This window comes from Lepidochelys kempii, chromosome 14, assembly GCF_965140285.1.
Source record: "Lepidochelys kempii isolate rLepKem1 chromosome 14, rLepKem1.hap1, whole genome shotgun sequence".
NCBI classification, from domain to species: Eukaryota; Metazoa; Chordata; order Testudines; family Cheloniidae; genus Lepidochelys; species Lepidochelys kempii.
In genome coordinates this window covers 50,416,919-50,439,117 of record NC_136393.1, presented here as the reverse complement: position 1 = coordinate 50,439,117, position 22,199 = coordinate 50,416,919, and the positions used below count along the sequence as shown (strand labels likewise).

At 57.7% G+C, this 22,199-nt stretch overlaps 1 protein-coding gene and 1 long non-coding RNA gene across 2 annotated transcripts; both read left to right on the top strand.

Annotated features, from left to right (window-relative positions):
* Window positions 1-160: 160 nt before the first annotated feature.
* On the top strand, window positions 161-5,498 carry LOC140904479 (uncharacterized). Its single transcript, XR_012156536.1, has 2 exons — window positions 161-1,804; window positions 4,116-5,498. It is a non-coding gene; the product is annotated as an uncharacterized LOC140904479 (long non-coding RNA).
* A 6,570-nt stretch (window positions 5,499-12,068) lies between these two features.
* Window positions 12,069-14,829, top strand: LOC144929275 (DLA class II histocompatibility antigen, DR-1 beta chain-like). The gene is made up of 5 exons (XM_078848396.1): window positions 12,069-12,106; window positions 12,375-12,655; window positions 12,835-12,909; window positions 13,486-13,576; window positions 14,826-14,829. Exons 1-5 carry the CDS (start codon window positions 12,069-12,071, stop codon window positions 14,827-14,829), a joined length of 489 nt encoding a protein of 162 aa, XP_078704522.1.
* The last annotated feature ends 7,370 nt before the right edge of the window (window positions 14,830-22,199 follow it).

The following is a 22,199-nucleotide window of genomic DNA, read 5'->3' as shown; positions in this document are numbered from 1 at the left end:
AGGAGCGGGAGCTACCCAGATGGGTTGTTTTCTCCCCATCATTGAGGAGTCGTCGATTGGGGCTGCCCCACCTCTCCCGGGGGGTTGCGGAGCCAGAGGGGCCCCGCTCAGCAAGGGGGTGATAGCTGCAAGCTCCTGACCCTGCAGCCGGACGCTCGAGAGCCGATTGTCACTGGGTGTCCTGGGCGGGCGGGACAGCCGTTGCCAGGCTGGCCGCGGGCCTGGCCTGCTGGGCATGGGTCCGCTGGTGCTTGGTGAGGGTCGAGCTGCGGCTGAAGCTGGCCCCGCAGACCGGGCAGGGGTAAGGCCGCTCACCCGTGTGGACGCGCGGGTGCCATGCCAGGCTGGAGCTCTCGCTGAACTCCTTCAGGCAGCGTGGGCACCGGAAGGGGCGCTCGCCCGCGTGCAGCCGGCGGTGGGCCACCAGGTGGGAGCTGCGGGTGAAGCTCTTCTCGCACTGGGGACACTGGTAGGGCCGGTGGGGCCCCCAGGGCGTCCCCGGCTCCGCGCTCTCCCCCGCGTGGGCCCGCTGGTGGGCAACGAGGGCCAGCCTGGCGCTGAAGCCCTTCCCGCAGGCTGGACGCTTGTGCGGCTTGTCCTCCAGGTGGGTGCCCTGGTGCGACACCAGGGCCAACCTCTGCACGAAGCCCTTCCCGCACTCGGGGCAGGGGTAGGGGCCTTCGCTGGTGGATGATCATGGCTGAGTGGGGGAGCTCTTCCCACACTCGGCGCACGTGGTTTTTTTCTCTCCCGCGGGGGCTCCTGGCTGCATTTCTGGTTGACGGGGGGCTGTGGCATCTCCCCCCAGCTCAGTAGATTTGCCCCGTCTCTCCTCCGGGGGGTTTCCCTGCTCTGGCCGGCTCTGACTCTCCCAGGCCTTTCCCGGGGCAGGACTCTGGGAACCGTTCCCGGGGGATCTGCCCGAAACTGCCCCGCGGGGCTCCACTCACTCCAGCCCTGCCTGCTGGGCCTTCTCCACGTTCCCACTCGCCAGCCCGTCACCTGCGGGGATAGAGAGAGAATCCAGACCCGGCTCAGGCCCTGTGCCGGGGACCAGGACATGGGGCAACAAACCAAAATAACCACTGAGGAGACTGAAGGTTCGGGAGTCCTCACCCCCCTTCTCCAGAGCACCAGGAGGGACCCACCCGGCCTCCAGGGCCCGTCCGAACACTCAGGGGAAGGGAGTGGAGCCTGGTGTGACATCTGCTGTCCGCTGGGCACAATCCCGACCGCAGGGAGCGGAGCCAGGTCTGAGGGAGCCCGCGAGGCCTCTGTGGGAAGCTGTTTCCCTCCCTCCAGGGTTTTCTGGGAATTGGTTTCACTGATTCCTCACTGAAGGGTTAATGTCTAGCTATTCCACCTGGAAGCAGGCGGGGCACACCCTGACTGTTTCCTAGGAGCAATGCACACATTGCTCTATCCAAGGACAAGGGCTAGATATGAACCCTGAGAACTTGATTGTTTGGACAGCAACTGTGGGAGGTTTTTTTAGCCTGGGCTCAAGGCCTGAGAACCAGGATTGTAGTAGATAGAGGATGGTAACTAAGCATATGAATCAACGTCATACATTCCTTTGTGTAGCAGTGTGTAATGCTTAGGGGGAGAAATATAATAAAAGGAGAAGGTGGAAGGCGGGGGGGCAGAACAGCCCATCTCCGCTGACCAGCCTGTTTGCTTGCATAAAGCTGTGTTCTGTCTCATCACTGAACCGCAACAACTGGCGCCCAAACGTGGGGCCCTCAGCACTCACCTCGCCCGGCAAGGGTTTCAGACGCGTCACTCATCCGCTTCGTGGATCCCGGTGAGTATTTTTCATTGTGGTAAGTATGGGAAGCTCCCTCTCTGCTTTGCAAGTGCAACACCGCAATGAGCTGCAGTATTTGCTGTGTAAGGCTCAGCATGACTGCCCGGCTCGAGAACTCACTCTCCTGCTACAGGAGGTGCGTGCCAAGTGCCCGTGGTATCCTGAAGCTGGAAGCCTTAAGCTAGCGGACTGGGAGCGATTGGGCCAGACATTGCACGAAGAGCCTCGGGCGCCCGTGCAGGCTTTACATGCCTGGCACCTCTGCCGCGACGTGGTACAGCGTGTCGCCTCGGACAGACCCTCCCTCGTGAGGCTGGTGCTCTCGCCGCCCCGTCTGCCCCTGCAGCCATCCCCCCTCCTGGCGATGCGACACAGCGTGTCGCCTCGGAAAGGCGCTCTCCAGCACCAACAGAGGAGCTGCCGATCCTGCCACCCCCGTCCGCTCCTGCAGCCATCCCTCCCCCTGCTTCGCCCCCAGTGCCTCTATTACCACCGCCTCCCTGGCCTTCCCCACCGGAGCCGGTGTGTGATCACCCTCCCCCCCCCCCGTGGGGCCCCCCGGAGGGTCATCTGCATCTGCTCAGAAGCTTTCGCTGGTGCAACAAATGGTTCACGCAGCGAAAGCTCGATCAGATCTTACAGCAGAGGAGCTGGCTGATCTGGTCTCCGTTTGCCCGGTGACCTGGCAGAATGATGACCAGGGCAACCCCGTGGGCACCTGGACCACTCTGCCATACTCGGTGGTTAGAGAGGTAAAGAAAGCAATTCGTGAATTTGGCCTGACTAGCACCTTTGTGCGTGGTCTCATTGAAGGGATGGGTGCTGGGTACTCCCTAATCCCTGAGGATTGAAAAACGCTGCTGCGCATGATGTTGTCACCCAGTCAGTATGTTATTTGGCTTAGTGAGTATCGGCAGATGGCAGAACGCCAAGCCCAGGTATATAGAGAGCAAGGTATCATTTATGAGCATTTGGCAGGGGAGGGCCAGTTTGCTACTATTGGGATGCAGTCTCAACTCCCTCAGGCCGTCTTCCCCATTATCTCCACCTGTGCCCAGCATGCCTTCAAGAAGGTCCCGGATTCAGGCAAGCCTACCAAAAGCTTTGTCAGTATCCGTCAGGGTGCCTTAGAGTCCTTTTTGGATTTTACCAACAGATTGCAGGAGGCTATCCTCCGACAGGTGGATAACACTGAGGCAGCTCACGAGCTCCTGTTAAAATTGGCAGTTGAAAATGCAAATGAGGATTGCCGCCGTGCTCTCCAGGCAGCACAAGTCTCTGGTATTTTAGAGCTCTCAGACATGCTGCGGGCGTGCCAGAACATTGGCACACAAGCCCACAAGGCTGGAGTTCTGGCTGCCGCCCTCAGAAAAACTGGGAAGGAGGGGAAGCGCTGTTACCGCTGTGGAAAGGAGGGTCATTTTCAGCGGGAGTGCCGCTCATCTAAGGCACCAGCCCGACCCTCAAAGAAGTGCCCCAAGTGTGGGAAAGGTTATCACTGGGCTAATCAGTGTCGTAGCGGGTCGGGAAACCGCGCGACGGGTCCCCCCCGAACCCAGGGCCAAACGGGGGTGTTTCCTACTCAGGCAATCGCTCCTCTGCCTTGGAATCCGTAGACTCTATGAGGGCAGCGACTGCTGGAAGTGCAGGGCTTGATTTGATCATGCAGGAGGACACTGACTTTCGGCTGCCAGGGGAGGTCTGTGCCATACCTACACAGGTGACGGGACCTCTCCCTGCCGGCTTTGTGGGTCTTGTTCTCCCTCGCTCACATGCTGGGAAACAGGGCTTTTTTGTCATTCCAGGGGTCATTGATGCTGATTACACTGGCATTATTAATGTTCAGGTGTGGACTCATCTTCCACAGTCGCTCCCGCGTGGACGGTCAATTGCACAATTGATTTTAGTCCCCTATCAGGTGCCAGCTGCCGAGGATCGAACTCGGGGTGGAGGAGGCTTTGGATCGACGTTGTCTCACTCGCCGTCTCACAGCGCGTCTTCTCCACTTGTTGCTCTGACAATGTCAGTCCGCCCCTCAAAACCTTGCTAGATAAACAATTAAAACAAGGGGAGCTGCGTCTCCGAACCTTAGGAGACATTCAACAACAAATGCATATCCTCTTGTTTACTTTAAATAATTTAACACTGAATGCAGATCAGCAGACCCCTGCAGATCGGCATTTTCACAAATCTGAGGTACTGGAAAGACCGCGTGTCTTTTACCGTCAGCTGCCCGATCCACAGTGGCTGGGCCCAGCACCTCTAATTACTTGGGGTCGGGGATATGTTGCTGTGTCTCTCCCTGCAGGACCGTTGTGGGTTCCAGCCCGGTGTGTGTGACCGGCACTGAAACAACATGGCATGGCACCAGGGGCTGTCGAATCCCATACCAGAGTTTCAGCTGACCTTGGAGGAGACCGCGTTGCCCCCCGAGTCGACAACGACGGGACGGCAACGGAGGAGGCGTAGCGTCCCAAGCCAGCCCGTGACAGGGGGAGCAGTAAAAGCATTGGTCGCCACAGCTCAACGAAAACTGGCAGCAGATCAGCAGCCAGAAACTCCTAAGACTTTGTTTGTGGCGATTCTCGCCCAAATCACTGCTAATTCTGTGATGATTGTGTGCCTTTTGTGCCTGCTATTTCCTGCAGGGGTTGGCTCGGAAGCGCCTCCCCCGTTACAAGCCTGAAGGAGAATAAGACACTGTTCTCTGCTTATGCTAATCTTTCCTCCCAGTACTCTAGCATGGCTAATTGGGGCCCGGCCAACTATACTCTGCCTCGCACGGCTATATCCCTCCACACATCGTACCCGGCCGGGGCTCACAATGTCACCTGTGCGCGTGTAGTTAACTGCACTAGTACAAAGGTGCCATTGGGCTGTCAAAAAATTTCTCAATCCCTTTTAAATTGTTCCCATGCTGTTAGTGTTTTATATAATTATGGCCATATCATCCTACCATCAGGATGGGTTTTTACTTGTGGTTCATGCACCTTTAATTATATTCCTGCAAATTTAAGTGATGGCACCCTTTGCTGTCTTAGTAAAATGATACTTATATTGCCTTTTGCTGGTCACAATTGTAGTAAAAGAAGTGTACCTCTTTTAGATGATTATATTGCAAATGTTAAGCTTTTGGTTATTTTGTGTTTGTAATCATTGGGCTTATTTTTTGTTGCTGCTGTGTACAATGTATTCCTTCCTTGTTAAGACTTTGTAAAATTTTTGCCCTGGAAAGCTCCCCAGGTTATGTCCTTGTCTGTCTGGGAGTTAAATAGCATGATAAAACAAATTGGCGGCTACCATGAGATGGCCAACTATCAATAAACAAAAAAAGGGGAGATGAAGGGTTAATGTCTAGCTATTCCACCTGGAAGCAGGCGGGGCACACCCTGACTGTTTCCTAGGAGCAATGCACACATTGCTCTGTCCAAGGACAAGGGCTAGATATGAACCCTGAGAACTTGATTGTTTGGACAGCAACTGTGGGAGGTTTCTTTAGCCTGGGCTCAAGGCCTGAGAACCAGGATTGTAGTAGTTAGAGGATGGTAATTAAGCATATGAATCAACGTCATACATTCCTTTGTGTAGCAGTGTGTAATGCTTAGGGGGAGAAATATAATAAAAGGAGAAGGTGGAAGGCGGGGGGGCAGAACAGCCCATCTCCGCTGACCAGCCTGTTTGCTTGCATAAAGCTGTGTTCTGTCTCATCACTGAACCGCCACACCTCACCTCTTAGGGCGGCCCTGGGGATCGTGTGTTCCTCAGAGATTGGCAGCTCCAGGACCCAGGCCTCCTCCCCTCGCTCCAGCTGGGAGATCACCGCGGGTGTGAAAATCGGGAACCCTGCTCGACAGAAAGACACCGAGGGAATCAGGGGGAATGAGGGATCGGGGCAGCATCAGGGACCAAGACCAATCCCTGAGTGTCACCCGCACGCGCGTGTGTGTGTGTGTGTGTACACAAACTAATGAACAAAGAACAGGAGGACTTGTGGCACCTTAGAGACTAACCAATTTATCTGAGCATCAGCTTTCGTCATCCGATGAATGAGCTGTAGGTCACAAAATCATAGAATCATAGAAGATCAGGGTTGGAAGGGACCTCAGGAGGTCATCTACTCCAACCCCCTGCTCAAAGCAGGACCCATCCCCAATTAAATCATCCCAGCCAGGGCTTTGTCAAGCCTGACCTTAAAAACTTCTAAGGAAGGAGATTCCACCACCTCCCTAGGTAACGCATTCCAGTGCTTCACCACCCTCCTAGTGAAAACGTTTTTCCTAATATCCAACCTAAACCTCCCCCACTGCAACTTGAGACCGTTACTCCTTGTTCTGTCACCTGCTACCACTGAGAACAGTCTAGATCCCTCCTCTTTGGAACCCCCTTTCAGGTAGTTGAAAGCAGCTATCAAATCCCCCCTCATTCTTCTCTTCTGCAGACTAAACATCCCCAGTTCCCTCAGCCTCTCCTCATAAGTCATGTGTTCCAGTCCCCTAATCATTTTTGTTGCCCTCCGCTGGACTCTCTCCAATTTTTCCACATCCTTCTTGTAGTGTGGGGTCCAAAACTGGACACAGTACTCCAGATGAGGCCTCACCAATGTCGAATAGAGGGGGACGATCTCGTCCCTCGATCTGCTGGCAAGGCCCCTACTTATACACCCCAAAATGCCATTGGCCTTCTTGGCAACAAGGGCACACTGCTGACTCATATCCAGCTTCTCGTCCACTGTCACCCCTAGGTCCTTTTCCGCAGAACTGCTGCTGAGCCATTCGGTCCCTAGTCTGTAGCTGTGCATTGGGTTCTTCCGTCCTAAGTGCAGGACCCTGCACTTATCCTTATTGAACCTCATCAGATTTCTTTTGGCCCAATCCTCCAATTTGTCTCGGTCCCTCTGTATCCTATCCCTGCCCTCCAGCGTATCTACCACTCCTCCCAGTTTAGTATCATCCTCCCAGTTTAGTATCATCCTCCCAGTTTAGTATCATCAGCAAACTTGCTGAGGGTGCAATCCACACCATCCTCCAGATCATTTATGAAGATATTGAACAAAACCAGCCCCAGGACCGACCCCTGGGGCACTCCACTTGACACCGGCTGCCAACTAGACATGGAGCCATTGATCACTACCCGTTGAGCCCAACAATCTAGCCAGCTTTCTATCCACCTTAGAGTCCATTCATCCAGCCCCGACTTCTTGAACTTGCTGACGAGAATACTGTGGGAGACCGTGTCAAAAGCTTTGCTAAAGTCAAGAAACAATACATCCACTGCTTTCCCTTCATCCACAGAACCAGTAATCTCATCATAGAAGGCGATTAGATTAGTCAGGCATGACCTTCCCTTGGTGAATCCATGCTGACTGTTCCTGATCACTTTCCTCTCATGTAAGTGCTTCAGGATTGATTCTTTGAGGACCTGCTCCATGATTTTTCCGGGGACTGAAGTGAGGCTGACTGGCCTGTAGTTCCCAGGATCCTCCTTCTTCCCTTTTTTAAAGATTGGCACTACATCAGCCTTTTTCCAGTCATCCGGGACTTCCCCCGTTCGCCACGAGTTTTCAAAGATAATGGCCAATGGCTCTGCAATCACAGCCGCCAATTTCTTTAGCACTCTCGGATGCAACGCGTCCGGCCCCATGGACTTGTGCACGTCCAGCTTTTCTAAATAGTCCCTAACCACCTCTTTCTCCACAGAGGGCTGGCCATCTCCTCCCCATGTTGTGATGCCCAGCGCAGCAGTCTGGGAACTGACCTTCTTCGTGAAGACAGAGGCAAAAAAAGCATTGAGTACATTAGCTTTTTCCACATCCTCTGTCACTAGGTTGCCTCCCTTATTCAGTAAGGGGCCCACACTTTCCTTGGCTTTCTTCTTGTTGCTAACCTACCTGAAGAAACCCTTCTTGTTACTCTTGACATCTCTTGCTAGCTGCAGCTCCAGGTGCGATTTGGCCCTCCTGATTTCATTCCTACATGCCCGAGCAATATTTTTATAATCTTCCCTGGTCATATGTCCAAACTTCCACTTCTTGTAAGCTTCTTTTTTATGTTTAAGATCCGCTAGGATTTCACCGTTAAGCCAAGCTGGTCGCCTGCCATATTTACTATTCTTTCAACACATCGGGATGGTTTGTCCCTGTAACCTCAACAGGGATTCCTTGAAATACAGCCAGCTCTCCTGGACTCCTTTCCCCTTCATGTTAGTCTCCCAGGGGATCCTGGCCATCCGTTCCCTGAAGGAGTCGAAGTCTGCTTTCCTGAGGTCCAGGGTCCGTATCCTGCTGCTTACCTTTCTTCCCTGTGTCAGGATCCTGAACTCAACCAACTCATGGTCACTGCCTCCCAGATTCCCATCCACTTTGGCTTCCCCCACTAATTCTTCCCGGTTTGTGAGCAGCAGGTCAAGAAAAACGCCCCCCCTAGTTGGCTCCTCCAGCACTTGCACCAGGAAATTGTCCCCTACGCTTTCCAAAAACTTCCTGGATTGTCTGTGCACCGCTGTATTGCTCTCCCAGCAGATATCAGGAAAATTAAAGTCACCCATGAGAACTAGGGCGTGCGATCTAGTAGCTTCTGCGAGTTGCCAGAAGAAAGCCTCATCTTATGCTCAAATAAATTGGTTAGTCTCTAAGGTGCCACGAGTCCTCCTGTTCTTTTTGCGGATACAGACTAACACAGCTGCTGCTCTGAAACTAGTGAGCACAACCCTTCTGCCCCCCGAAAGCTCTTGGGGTGGGAGTGGATTAGCATCTCCTCTGTGTTTCTGAATCACTTACCCCTGGGAGGGTTTGGGGGAGGTGGGGACAGACTCCCACAAGCTTTGAGGAAGCGAGGGGGCCTGGGAAGGATCCTGGGCAGGAGATGACAGGGGGCACGTTGGACACCCCCAAACCGCTAGTGCCCAAGGGGGCTACCCAGCGAGGCCACCGTCTTGTAGTTCTCCTGCATGATGCCCCAGCAGAGCCCATTCGCCTTCGGTGAAATACAGAGCCGGGGGGGTTTTAAGCCTTTTTGTTTGTTCGGTTTTATCACTTTACACATCGCCCTTGTGGGAGATGGGGGGGTCGGATGGTTATTGCCTGCCAGCGATGGGGAGACTGCGAACGTTAAAGCTTGGCAGCTGTCCGAACACAGCATGTGGACACGGCGTGCCAGACCCCACAAGGGAACAGCCCCAAATCGAGTGTGGACACGGGCTCGGGCAGCTCGTTTCTTACCTTGCCCGGCGAACGTTTTCATTATTATCGACGGTAACATGGGGGGGGCGTGTCAACGTTTCCTGACTTTCACCAATAAAACTCTCGTCCCTTCCAAGGCCGGGTACAGGTACCCAGCCCGCACTGGGGGCCCAGGGCCGCACGCTGCCTGGGGTGGATCACAACGGTTCTATCCAGGGCCGAAAAATACCAACGATCCTAGGAGCAGCCAGACTGGGTCAGACCAAGGGTCCATCCCGTGTCCCATCTGCCGACACTGGCCGGTGCCAGGCCCCCGCAGGGAACGAACAGAACAGGGCAGTTCTCGAGGGATCCCTCCCCGGTCGGCCAGTCCTGGCTCCTGGCAGGCAGCACCCAGCAAATGCTATTCTAGCCTATTGTGCCAGGAGATGGGGATCGTCACACCCACACACGCTCGCACACACACAACGCAGTCTGTGAGGTCACAGGGGCAGGGACCGTCTGCGGGCTCTGTGTCCGTGCAGCGCCCCGTGCCATCGGTCTATCCCCAGGGCCCCTAGATGCTGCTGCCCTACAACCCCCCACACCAGGCGCTGAGAGCCCCGGTGACATCTCGCCTGCCCTGGCCGATGCGCGCTGCATTCAGGGACTGGGCAGCCCCTGGGGTCGTTGTCGTGCCGTCTGGCCGGCGCTTTCCCTCTGGGGGCGTCCGCGGGGGTGAATTGTCCCCGCTGTGTTGGACCCCAGTGATAGCCGGTGAGCTGCCCGGCTGCGAGGAGCACCGTGCCACAAGCAGAGTGCGGCCTCGGGGGTCAGGGCAGGTGCCCGGCTGGTCACAGGCTCAGCGACTCGCCTGGGCCCCGCTCGGTGGTTCGTTCCCGGGGGAGCTGTGGGGACCCCCAGGGCAGAACACGCTCACACACAGACCATCCCGCAGGTCAAGGGGCCCCACAGACACTGCCGGAGGGGGAGGGGGCGATATCTGTCACACCCGGGCACGGGGCGGGGGCTGTACAGGGGACGTAGGGTGACCAGATGTCCCGATTTTATAGGGACAGTCCCAATATTTGGGGCTTTTTTTTATATGGGCTCCTATTACCCCCCACCCCATCCCGATTGTTCAATCTGAAACCGCTGCTGCTCTGAAACCACCCCTTCCTTGTTCTTCTCCACCTCCCCGATTTGTCTCCTTATGCCAAGTGGGAGGGGTGCCCCTCTTTTTGAAGCCGGGGTGGCCAGCCTGAGAAGGAGCCAGAATTTACCGGTGGTTTCAGAGCAGCAGCCCTGTGAGTCTGTGTCCGCAAAAAGAACAGGAGGACTCGTGGCACCTTACAGGCGAACCCATCTATTTGAGCACACTGGAAGTTAGCGTCTGTAGCCCCAGCCCTGGAGCCGGGGCCTATGCAAGGAGCCATGCGGCTCTGGGGCCACAGGTTGGCCACCCCCCATTGAAAGTGATGGGGAGCCATGGCACCAGCAAGCATGGCAGCCACCCCACACTGCCCGGCTCCGGCTTCCTCCGGCCTCCAACCTGGCCTCGGTGCGGGGTCTGGGGGGAGAGGAGGAGGCAGGGTCTGCACTTCCCAGAGGAGGATTGAAGCCAGGGCCACGGGGGGGGAGGGTGCTCCCTTATGGCAGGGGGGAGCACCCCCCAATTTTCTGGCCCTAAGGGTGAGGGATGGGGGGCGGGGCAGAGAGGCTGGGGTGGGTCAGGATCTGGGGCAGAAGAAGCAGCGCGAGGGTGGGGACTCGGGGAAGGGGGCAGGGCCTCAGGGGAGGGGGTGGGGCCTCAGGGGAGGGGGTGGGGCCTCAGGGGAAGGGGTGGTGTGGGGGCAGGGATTTAGGAGAAGGGGCAGCGAGAGGGTGGGGCCTTGGGGGAAGGGGCATGTGACGAAGGGGGTGCCGGGAGGTGTCTGAGGATGGTGCTCTTCAGGGGGAGCAGCCCCCGCGGAGGGCAGATGCCTGCCCCCTGCACCGCCCCTTCTCCCGAGTCCCCGCCCCACACCACCCCTCCCACCAAGTCCCCACCCTCCTGCTGCTTCTTTCGCCCAAGAGCCTGCCCCTCCCTCAGTCGCTCACCCTCAGGCCCGAAAATTGGGGGGTGCTCCCCCCCTCGCCATAAGGACCCACCCCTCTCTCGGGCCCTGCCCTGTCCCCCTACTCTGGGAAGTGCCTGCCCTGCCTCTCCCCTCAAGACCCCGCACCAGGCCAGGTTGGCAGAGCTGGGCAGTGTGGGGCTGCTGCTATTCTAGCTGGTGCCATGGCAGGAGTGGGCCCCCCACTTTTAAAAGTGGGAGGGGCAACACCCCCTCCCCCGTGTTACCAGCCGTAATGCGGAGACCAGAGAGCAGGGGCCGGGTTTCAGGAAAAAGGGCCGTCGCACGGATGGCGCCTGGGGAGACAGGGCACAGGGACTCCGGGGAAAAGGGGACACACCCTGCAGGGAGCTGGGTCGGGGCCCGGGGCACCCTGTTTTGGGACCCCCGATTGTGCACAGGCCCCTTTGGCCCCGCGGTTAATTCCCCCCAACTCCCTGGTGTGCTCTGCTGGTGCCTGGGGGCGGGGGGGGCAGATTTCGGGCTTCCAGCCTCCATCGGCCCCCAGCCCAGCCGGGCCTGCCCCAGTTCCGTACAGGGGGTCAGACTAGATGGTCACAATGGTCCCTTCTGGCCTGGGGGTCTAGGAGCCCGAGAGGGGGGAAGCCCCTTCTGCGTCTAGGGCAGGAGCCAGAATTCAGGGACGGGGGCAGCACCGTCGTTCCCAGGACTGTCCACTGGGCGGCGCCCTCGCACCATCCGCCCAGGCCTCCCTCTGCCCAGGGTCTGTGCCCCGCGCCTGCAAGGCGGCTCTCGAGGGCCCCCGCGTGGCTCAGACGGAGACAGCACCAAGGGGGTTAAATTAACCTAACCCGCCTGGCGTCTCCCCTGCTTCCCTTCACGTCCTGCCCTGTCTGGGCCTGACCCCAGGCCATGTGTCCCCTCCCCTCCCCACGGCACTCAGGGAAGGGGGCAGCCGAGCCCAGCTCTCCCTGGTGATGCTCCCCATGCTGCCTGGCCCTTTGGCTGGGGGTGCCCCCCCGGGGTAATGGGGCGCGGAGCTGGGCAGAGAAGTTCGCGGTCTGGGTGAGTCTCCCCGGGCCCTTCCCTTTGGAGCAGCCCTGGGGGCTGGCTGGGGCCCGGGGGCTAGGGCTCGGCTTGTGACGGTGCTGAGAACCCACCTGGCTCACTGCACGGAGCGCCAGGTGAGCAAAGCGCTGCCGGGCAGAGATCCCCACACTGGGACATCCTCTTCCAAGGAAGGCTGTAAAAATTGGAGCTGGAACCTGTTCTCTGAGTCCTACTGCCATCTCTCACCCCTTTCCCAGCTCTTTCTCTCTCCTGTCCCTTCCAGTTCAGCCCAAGGTGAAAGTTCCCCCACGAAATTGGGCTTCCAGCCTCTCCCGCACCTGCTGGTTTGCTCGGTGACGGGGTTTTACCCCGGGGGGATTGAGATCAAGTGGCTGAAGAACGGGCAGGAGCAGACGGCCGGGGTGGTGTCCACGGAGCTGCTCCAGAACGGAGACTGGACCTTCCAGATCCTGGTGACGCTGGAGATGAGCCCCCGGCGCGGGGACGTCTACACCTGCCAGGTGGAGCACATCAGCCTGCGGGGCCCCCTCAGGGTGCACTGGGGTAAGAGCCTCTGGGTGTGGGGCAGCCCCTGAGCCTGCAGCCCTTGCTCTGTGAAGCCCTCAGGGGATGGGCCCGGGTCAGAGCCCTGCCCCACCCCTGGGGCAGAGAGCAGGGACATTATTACAAAGGCAAAGAGAGGCTGGGCTCAGCCCAAATCACCTGCGCTCTTGTTTTCACAGCGGCGCAGTCTGACTCCCCCAGGAGCGAGAGGCTGACGGGCGTCGGGGCCTTCGTGCTGGGGCTGATCTTCCTGCGCCGGGACTCCTCACCTTCCTGAAGACTAAGAAAGGTGAATGGCTCCGGGATGGGGCCAGCGGCCCAGGAAATGAGTCCCCAGTGGGGCCATGATGCAATGGCACTGGAGGGTTTCACTAGAATTTTGACAGGTTTCAGAGCAGCAGCCGTGTTAGTCTGTATCCGTAAAAAGAACAGGGGGACTTGTGGCACCTTAGAGACTAACACATTTATTAGAGCATGAGCTTTCGTGAGCTACAGCTCACTGCGTCCAGCTCACGAAAACTTATGCTCTAATAAATTGGTTAGTCTCTATGGTGCCACAAGTCCCCCTGTTCTTTTTACTAGAAGTTTGATTCACCACAATTTACTTTAGCTTCCCCTTCTGGCATAAATAAAGTGTTCTGGTGACCAAGGAACTTCCTGCCCATCTCTCTGCCCACGTCCAGGAAGTGCAGGGCTAATCCCAGCCCCTGGCTTCCCATAAACCTGAGTCAGCCCCTTCAGATTCTGAGCTACAGTCATGCCCTCCTGGCCTCCCCTCCAGGTCTCCTCTCTAGTCCTGAAGCCACAGGTTGGCAACCCCTGTTTTAAAGTGGTGGGCCTCCTCGTGCCATTGGCCTCTAGTCCCACACACTCCCGGAACATCAGGGAGTTGCAGACACAGTTTGAAGTGCCTGCAAATCAGTCAGTTCCTCTCCAGTGGTGAAACAAATCCACTTCCCCTTTTAAAAATATGGAGACCAAACTCACTTGAGAAAGTATCAGAGGGGTCGCCGTGTTAGTCTGGAGCTGTAAAAGCGGCAAAGAGTCCTGTGGCACCTTATAGACTAACAGACATATAGGAGCATAAGCTTTCGTGGGATGCATGTCACTTGAGAAACACACCAGAAAGGAATGAACTCCTGACCCTGAATTTTGACTTTCTTGTGCTACCCTCCAAGCTGTTTCCCTTTTTGCTAAATACGTGAAAAAACATGTAATAACTTGCAAGTCAAAATGCAGATCAGCAGCCTTGGGGGCTGGGGACTCCCTGTCACGGAGTCCCTGGGCGATGCTCTGGAACTGCTCCCCATGAAGCCAGTCAGGACTCTGGGGCAGTCGCCTTTCTGTGAGCAGCCTGTCTTCAGGACACACAGCTCACCCGGCTTCCACCTTCCTGGGTCTGACCTCAGAGCATTCAGCATCCTCTGCCCCTCCGTGCGCTTCCCCCCAGCGAGTCCGCTCATGCGGGGCTCCTGGGGAAGCCAGAGGGTCCTGCACCCCAACTCCGCAGTCAGACGGGACTCTCAGCCAGCCAGTAAAACAGAAGGTTTATTAGACGACAGGAACATGGTCTAACACAGAGCTTGCAGGTGCAGAGAACAGGACCCCTCAGCTGGGTCCATTTGGGGGGCAGTGAGCCAGATAACCACGTCTGCCCTTCACTCCATGTCCCAGCCAGCCCCAAACTGAAAACCCCCTCCAGCCCCTCCTCCTCTGGGCTTTGTCCCCTTCCCGGGCCAGGAGGTCACCTGATTCCTTTGTTCTCCAACCCTTCAGCTCTCACCTTGCAGGGGGAAGGGCCCAGGCCATCAGTTGCCAGAAAACAGGGTGTCGGCCATTCTCTGTGTCCAGACCCCTGCACACACCTGCCCTCTAGGGCTCTGCAACGATCATACACCCTTACCCTATCCCCTAGATACTTAAGAACGGCCTAGGGGAAACTGAGGCACCCCCACACTATTCAGAGGAAACATTAAGAACAGTCCCACTTCGTCACACTCCCCAGAACAGGCCCTAGTTACCAGCAGGTTCAGAGGAGCAGTGCTGGGTACAACACACATACCTTAGACAAAACAGGAGCACAGACATGAGGAAGCCACTTCTTTACTCCAGTTTAGGGGGTCCTTGTTTCTAGCTCACCCCCGTCAGCTTCTCTTGCTCCCTCTCTCAGGTGAGCGGCTGGTCGCGAAAGTCACCGCCAACATCAATCACCCACGTACTGATTCCTGTCTGTGGAATAAAACAATCCAGACCGAGTCCTGCCTATAGTCACATTTTGCTTCCACACAGGTTGTGTAAGCCGCGGCTGAATGAGCTCTCCCCTGACATCTGGACTTCAGGACCAGACCGTATTTGCATAAAGACACCTACTCTGTTCTGGCTGGTGTCAAAATGTAACGAAAATACTTCCCAGAGAGACAACCTATCCTAAATTCTCAATTACTGAGGGACAATCTACACTCACTGTTATATTTGCTTTCCACAAGCCACTCTTTTTAGGAGTGATGTACCCAAATAGTTGGATGCTAATGTTTAAATGTATTAACCTTAATTTGGGATATTGCAGTTTATGTCTGTATGTGTCTTATGACTTTTAAACTAAACTTTGTACATTTGAATAATTTGAGCATGACACCCAGATGTACACACACTCTTTCCTTAACCTGTGTATGAGATCATTTTAGCATTAGCTTTAATAAAAACAATTACATTTGAACGCAGGGGTCCTGCAAAGTTGTTATCTGTATGGTATAAGTAAAGGGCAGCAGACCTGTGCTTCGCAGACCTTTCTTGAGGGGTTACGCTCCTGGCACTGCACTCGCTAAGCAGGCGCTGGGGGGGCCAAATCCCTGTGGGAAGGGAAAGAGGGTGGGAGAGGCGTTTCTATCCAGTGGGGGGGATTCTGCCTAAGACCATCTCTACACTAGAAATGACTTGGGAATAATCCACACTCCTAGGGGTGGAAGTAAAATGCAGATTTTACCGGTACGGGGCCGCTCTGCCCCCCCTCGAAAGGGGTGAGGCCTCGGGCGGAAGGAGTGGGGCTGGGGGTCAGCATCCCGCAGCCGGTCAGTCTCTGCTCCCTGGCCCGCGCCGCCCGTGGCTCCCGCAGCGATTTAAAGGGCCTGGGGGTTCGGCCGGCGCAGCCGCGGTAGCGGCAGAGGCAGCCGGAGCCCGGGGCCCTTTTAAATCGTGGCCCCGGGGCAGCTATTTCTTTTGCCCCCCCACCATCAGCGGCTGGGGGGGAAGGGGCAGCGATATTAAAGTGCCCGTACCCCCTTCCTCTCGCCCCTGCACGCTCCCGAGCGACGTAGTTATAACCCATCTAAGTGCTGATGTGGAGGCGGGGCCGACAGACTTACCGCCTCTCGCTGTGGCAGGATTTATTAAGCCAAGGGGAAAGCTCTCTCCCATCGGCTTGGAGCACCGTCGCCTGCTGTAAGTGATCTAGTGTGGACATAGCCTAAGGAATCTACGCACCATTAGACCCCTCTGCTCTCTCTGATGGAAAGGCAGAGCCGATTAGTCAGTCCAGAGTCCGCTGTTTTGTTCAGTGGCCACTGGAGCTCAAATCACTGACACCCGGGTGTAAGCGCTGAGGCCCAGACCTGCTGTGAGACAGCGACTGCTCAGCCCGCACCAGCAGTGAGGTTCCCCCGCTAACTGCTGAGGCCACTGAGCGCTGGGTTCAGTGGGGTGACCTCGAGATGTGGCATCACAGAGGCTGCAATAGAGAGGCAGGGCGGTGGCAGCAGAAAACGCGGCCAACTGGGACAGGGCAAACAAGGGCACGGCGGGGTGCAGAGTGAACGGTGGCCTTCGCGGCTCTATTGCCCTGCCGCGGCAGCAGCAGCTGGGGCATCACTCAACGGGGGTGGGAGATGAACGCACGTGAATGCACCTCCGGACTCTGAGTCTCTCTGGCCAGGGACAGCAGCTGTGAGGGGGGTGCAGCGGAGGGAGGGGGAGTGGCGTGTGAAAGGAATATTTGTTGTTGGACTTTCCCAGCGCAAATGAGGAACTCAGGCAAAGGGCACTGCCCAACTTACTCGGAGGTGGGCGTTTTGCTCATGGGCACATGCCTATGACTAGTGGTTGTGGTGTTTTACCAAATCAACGCCGGGTTCCTTTCCCCTGTGTATCATAAGTGCTCTTTGCTAGACACAGGTCAGGGCTTGCGGGAGGGGAAGCGTTGCCTCTTAGAGGCGCGGTGGGAGTGATGGGGGTGGTTAATTTTCTCAGATGACTGGGTGGGGGCTCGAGCTGGTTCTGTGCTGTATTAAGAGGAGTGTCACGGAGTGTGGGGGAGTCCAGGCCCTGCACCCCTCTTCCTGGGATCCACTGAGACTCTCAGCCAGCCAGTAAAACAGAAGGTTATTGGACAACAGGAACACAGTCCAAAAACAGAGGTTGTGGGTGCACCCAGGACCCCTCAATCACGTCCTTCTGGGGGAGCAGGGAGCTTAGACCCCAGCCCTGGGGTTCCCTGCGTTCCTCCACCCAGCCCCAAACTGAAACTAAACCCACCCAGCAGGTTCCCTGCTGCAGCCCCTGTTCACATTCCTGGGCAGAGGTGTCACCTCCCCCTCCCCCTCCTGGCTCAGGTGACAGGCTCTCAGGTCTCCCATCCCCAGGGCACATTCCCAGGTCAACACTCCCCCCTCCCTGCTGAGTCACATCGTCACATCTCTCCCCCCTTCGAGACTGAACTGAGCGGGGTCACGCTGACCAGTGACCTGGGGAAGTTCGGGGCCCCCTCTCCCGGACAGCGCATCCGCTATCAGGTTGGCACTTCCCTTCACGTGGACCACGTCCATGTCGTAATCCTGCAGGAGCAGGCTCCATCTCAGGAGTTTGGCGTTGGCTCCTTTCATCTGGTGCAGCCAGGTCAGGGGAGAGTGGTCGGTGTAGACGGTGAAGTGTCGCCCGAAGAGATAGGGCTCTAGTTTCTTGAGGGCCCACACCATGGCCAGGCACTCCTTCTCGATGGCCGCGTAGTGTTGCTCCCGGGGTAGCAACTTCTTGCTCAGGTACACGATGGGGTGTCTCTCCCCCTTTTCATCCTCCTGCATTAACACCGCCCCCAGTCCCGTGTCTGAGGCGTCGGTGAACACCACAAAGGGCTTGTCAAAGTCTGGGTTTGCCAGAACTGGGCCACTGACCAGAGCCTTCTTCAGCGCCCGGAAAGCCACCTGGCACTGCTCGGTCCAGACCACCTTGTCTGGCTTCCCCTTCTTGCATAGCTCCGTGATGGGGGTGGCGATGGCGCTAAAGTGGGGCACAAATCTTCGGTAGTATCCTGCCATCCCAATAAAGGCTTGGACCTGCTTTTTGGTGTGGGGAGCGGGCCAGTCTCTGATCACCTCCACCTTGGCTGGTTCCGGCTTTAGGCGGCCGCTCCCCACCCGATGGCCCAGGTAAGATACTTCCGCCATCCCCACCTTGCACTTCTCCGCTTTTACAGTCAGCCCAGCCCCCTGGAGTCGGTCCAGCACTTGTCTAACCTGGGACACGTGGTCCTCCCAGGTCTGGCTAAAGACACAGATGTCATCAATATACGCCACGGCAAAACTCTCCATCCCCCTCAGGAGCTGGTCCACTAGGCGCTGGAAGGTGGCCGGCGCTCCCTTGAGGCCGAAAGGCAGGGTCAGGAACTCATAGAGCCCCAGAGGGGTGATAAAGGCCGATTTCAGCCGGGCATCTGCATCCAGCGGCACTTGCCAGTAGCCCTTTGTAAGGTCCATGGTGGTGAGGTACCGAGCTCCTCCCAGCTTGTCTAGGAGCTCGTCCGGCCTGGGCATGGGGTAGGCATCAGATACAGTGATGGCATTGAGCTTCCGATAGTCCACACAGAACCGGACCGACCCGTCCTTTTTGGGGACCAGCACCACCGGCGAGGCCCAAGGGCTGGCAGATGGCTGGATCACCCCCAAAGCCAGCATGTCCCGGACCTCTCTTTCCAGGTCCTGAGCAGTTTTCCCTGTGACTCGGAAGGGGGAGCGTCTTATCGGCGGGTGCGACCCTGTCTGCACCCGGTGGACAGTCAGATTAGTGTGTCCAGGCTGGTTGGAAAACAGCTGTCGGTACGGATGCAGCACCCCCCTGACCTCAGCTTGCTGGGCAGAGGTTAGCTGATCCAAGAGGGGAATTGTTTCCAGTGGGGAACCAGCTCTGGTCCCAGGGAATAGATCTACTAAAGGGTCATCTCCCTGCTCTTCCCACTGTCCACACACGGCCAACACCACATTCCCCCTGGCATAATATGGCTTCATCATATTCACATGGTACACCCGGCGGTGGTGCGCCCGGTTCGACAGCTCCACCACATAGTTTACCTCATTGAGCTGCTTGACGACCTTGAAAGGGCCCTCCCAGGCAGCCTGTAGTTTGTTCTTTCTCACTGGGATGAGAACCATCACCTGATCCCCGGTGGCGTAGGCACGGGCCCGCGCTGTGCGGTCATACCAGACCTTCTGCTTCCTCTGGGCTCTGGCCAGATTCTCCCTGGCCAGGCCCATGAGTTCAGCCAGTCTCTCTCGGAAGATCAGGACATACTCCACCACTGACTCTCCATCGGGAGTGGCCTTCCCCTCCCATTCGTCTCTCATCAGGTCCAGGGGGCCCCTCACCCTCCTGCCATATAACAGTTCGAAAGGCGAAAATCCGGTAGACTCCTGGGGCACCTCCCTGTACGCGAACAGCAGGTGCGGTAAGTACTTGTCCCAATCCTGCGGGTGCTGGTTCATAAAGGTTTTCAGCATCATCTTTAGCGTCCCGTTAAACCTCTCCACCAGCCCGTTGGACTGGGGGTGATAAGCTGAGGCCCAGTCGTGCCGGACCCCACATTTCTCCCACAAGCACCGGAGCAGGGCCGACATGAAGTTGGATCCTTGGTCTGTCAAGACTTCCTTGGGGAACCCCACTCGGCTGAAAATGGTCAGGAGCGCATCGGCCACGGTGTCTGCTTCAATGGAAGCTAAGGGCACTGCCTCGGGGTAGCGGGTGGCAAAATCTACCACCACCAGAATGTATTTCTTCCCCGACCGGGTCGTCCTGCTGAGAGGCCCCACGATGTCCATGGCCACCTTCTGGAAAGGCTCCTCTATGATGGGCAAAGGTCTCAAAGCCGCTTTCCCCTTGTCCCGGGCCTTCCCCACCCTCTGACAGGGGTCGCAGGATCGGCAATACTGCCGGACCGTGGTAAAGACCCCGGGCCAGTAAAAGTTCTGTAGCAGCCTCTGCCGGGTGCGCCGGATTCCCTGGTGCCCTGCGAGGGGGATGTCATGGGCCAGGTACAGGAGCCTGCGGCGATACTTCTGGGGGACCACCAGCTGCCTCCTGATCCCACAGGACTCTGCTTCCCTTGTGGGAGCCCATTCTCGGTACAGGAACCCCTTCTCCCACAGGAACCTCTCCTGGCAGCCTCTGCTCATGGTCCGTCCCACACTGAGGTCGGCCAGGTCCCTGAGCTTCCGCAAGGAGGGATCTTTCCTCAACTCGGCCTGGAACTCAGCAGCTGGGGAAGGGATGGGGCCCGGTTCCCTCTCGCTGGCCAGGTCTGAGGCCTCCGCCTCTCTGAGCCATGCCCCTCGGCGCTCCCTCCCCACCAGGGTAGGGTCCTGCGCCTCCGGTGTGATACCCTCCCCGAGGTCAGGGCGCAGTGCCCCTCGCCGGCTCTGGCTACGCGTCACAACCAGGGCGGCCTGGGGCTTGCTTGGCCAGTCCTCTAGGTCTCCCCCCATCAAAACTTCAGTGGGCAAATGGTGGTGTACCCCCACATCCTTGGGGCCCTCCTTGGCCCCCCATTTCAGGTGTACCCTTGCCACGGGCACCTTAAATGGGGTCCCGCCCACCCCTGTCAGGGTCAGATAGGTGTTGGGCACCACCCGATCTGAGGCCACCACCTCGGGCCGGGCCAGCGTCACCTCTGCGCCCGTATCCCAGTATCCATTGACCTTCCTCCCATCCACCTCCAGGGGAACAAGGCACTCTCTCCGGAGGGACAGCCCCGCGCCCACCCTGTAAACCGAGCACCCTGAGTCCAGAGCCTCCAGCCCTCTGGCGGAGCTGGCCTGGGGCACTCTTCCCTCCGGGGCAGGTGGTAAACTGGTAGGCCCCCTTTCCTGGGTCGTCTGCCCCTCGTCCAGCTGGGTCCCTACCCAGTTAACCCTGGGTAGGTTGGGTCTGCTCAGTTTGTCCCTGAGCCCGGGGCACTGGGACCGTACGTGGCCTCTCTGGCCACAGTGATAGCAGCTCAGGTCACGTTGGTCCCCTCGAGCGGGTCGGAGGGGCCCGACGCCAGGCGTTCCCCTTGGGAGGGGGTTCTCCCTATTTCCCCGCTGGGAGGTCCCATGGTGACTCTCTTTCTGCATCGGGGGGGGCCTGTTCTTTTGGGGCTCCTCCCGGCTACCCCCTGACCGACTGTTCACAAACTCGTCGGCCAGCTGCCCTGCGTGCTGGGGGTTCTCGAGCTTTTTGTCCACCAGCCACAGCCTCAGGTCGGAAGGGCACTGATCATACAGTTGCTCCAGTACGATTAGGTCAAGCAGGTCCTCTTTAGCTCGGGCCCCAGCTGCCCACTTGCGGGCATACCCCTGCATCCGGTTGACCAGTTGTAGGTAGGTGACCTCAGGCGTTTTACGCTGACTCCGGAACCTTCTCTGGTACATCTCGGGGGTCAGCCCAAACTCACGGAGCAGGGCCTGTTTGAACAGTTCATAGTCCCCTGCCTCCGGCCCTGTCATCCGGCTGTACACCTCCACGGCTTTGGGGTCCAGTAAGGGGGTGAGGAACTGGAGCCTGTCTGCAGGGTCAACCCTGTGCAGCTCACAGGCATTCTCAAAGGCCGTCAGGAAGCTATCTATGTCCCCCCTCCTTCCGCTGGGCCAGGAAGCACTTATCAAAGTTCCTTGCAGTCTTGGGTCCCCCCTCACTCACCGCAGCCGGGGCCCCACTGCTCCTCAGCCTGGCCAGCTCCAGCTCATGCTGTCTTTGTTTCTCCTTCTCCTGACGCTCCCTCTCCTTCTCCTCTTGCTCATGTTGACGTTGTTTCTCCTCATGTTGACGTTGTTTTTCATGATCCTCCAGCTCCCTCATTTTCATCTCCCTCTCCCATTCCAGCCGCCTCCGCTCCAGGGATGGGGAGCTCCGCCGGGAGGATCCCCTGCTGGGTGCCGGGGTCAGGGTGCCCTCGGTATTCGCTGGGCTTCCCCCAACCCCTCCCCCGGACATAGGTAGGAAGGGTCTCGGGATGTCCTCGGCAGCAGTCTGACCCCTCCCAGCCCGGTCAGGCCCCAGGGCCCACGCTGCGTCTGCCGGGCAGCTTCCCTCAGGGACAGGGATCGGGTCATCCAAGCGATCCCTCTCCTCCAGCTGGGCAATCAGCTGTTCCTTGGTGAACCTCCCAATGCGCAGCCCCCTCTGCCTGCACAGCTCCACCAGGTCGCTCTTAAGGCGTTTAGCGTACATCTCCCTGCTGGCCACTCGCAGGCCGGGCAGCTTCCCACGGTTTCCAGGAAAAGCCCCTCGTGTGCCAGTCCTTCTT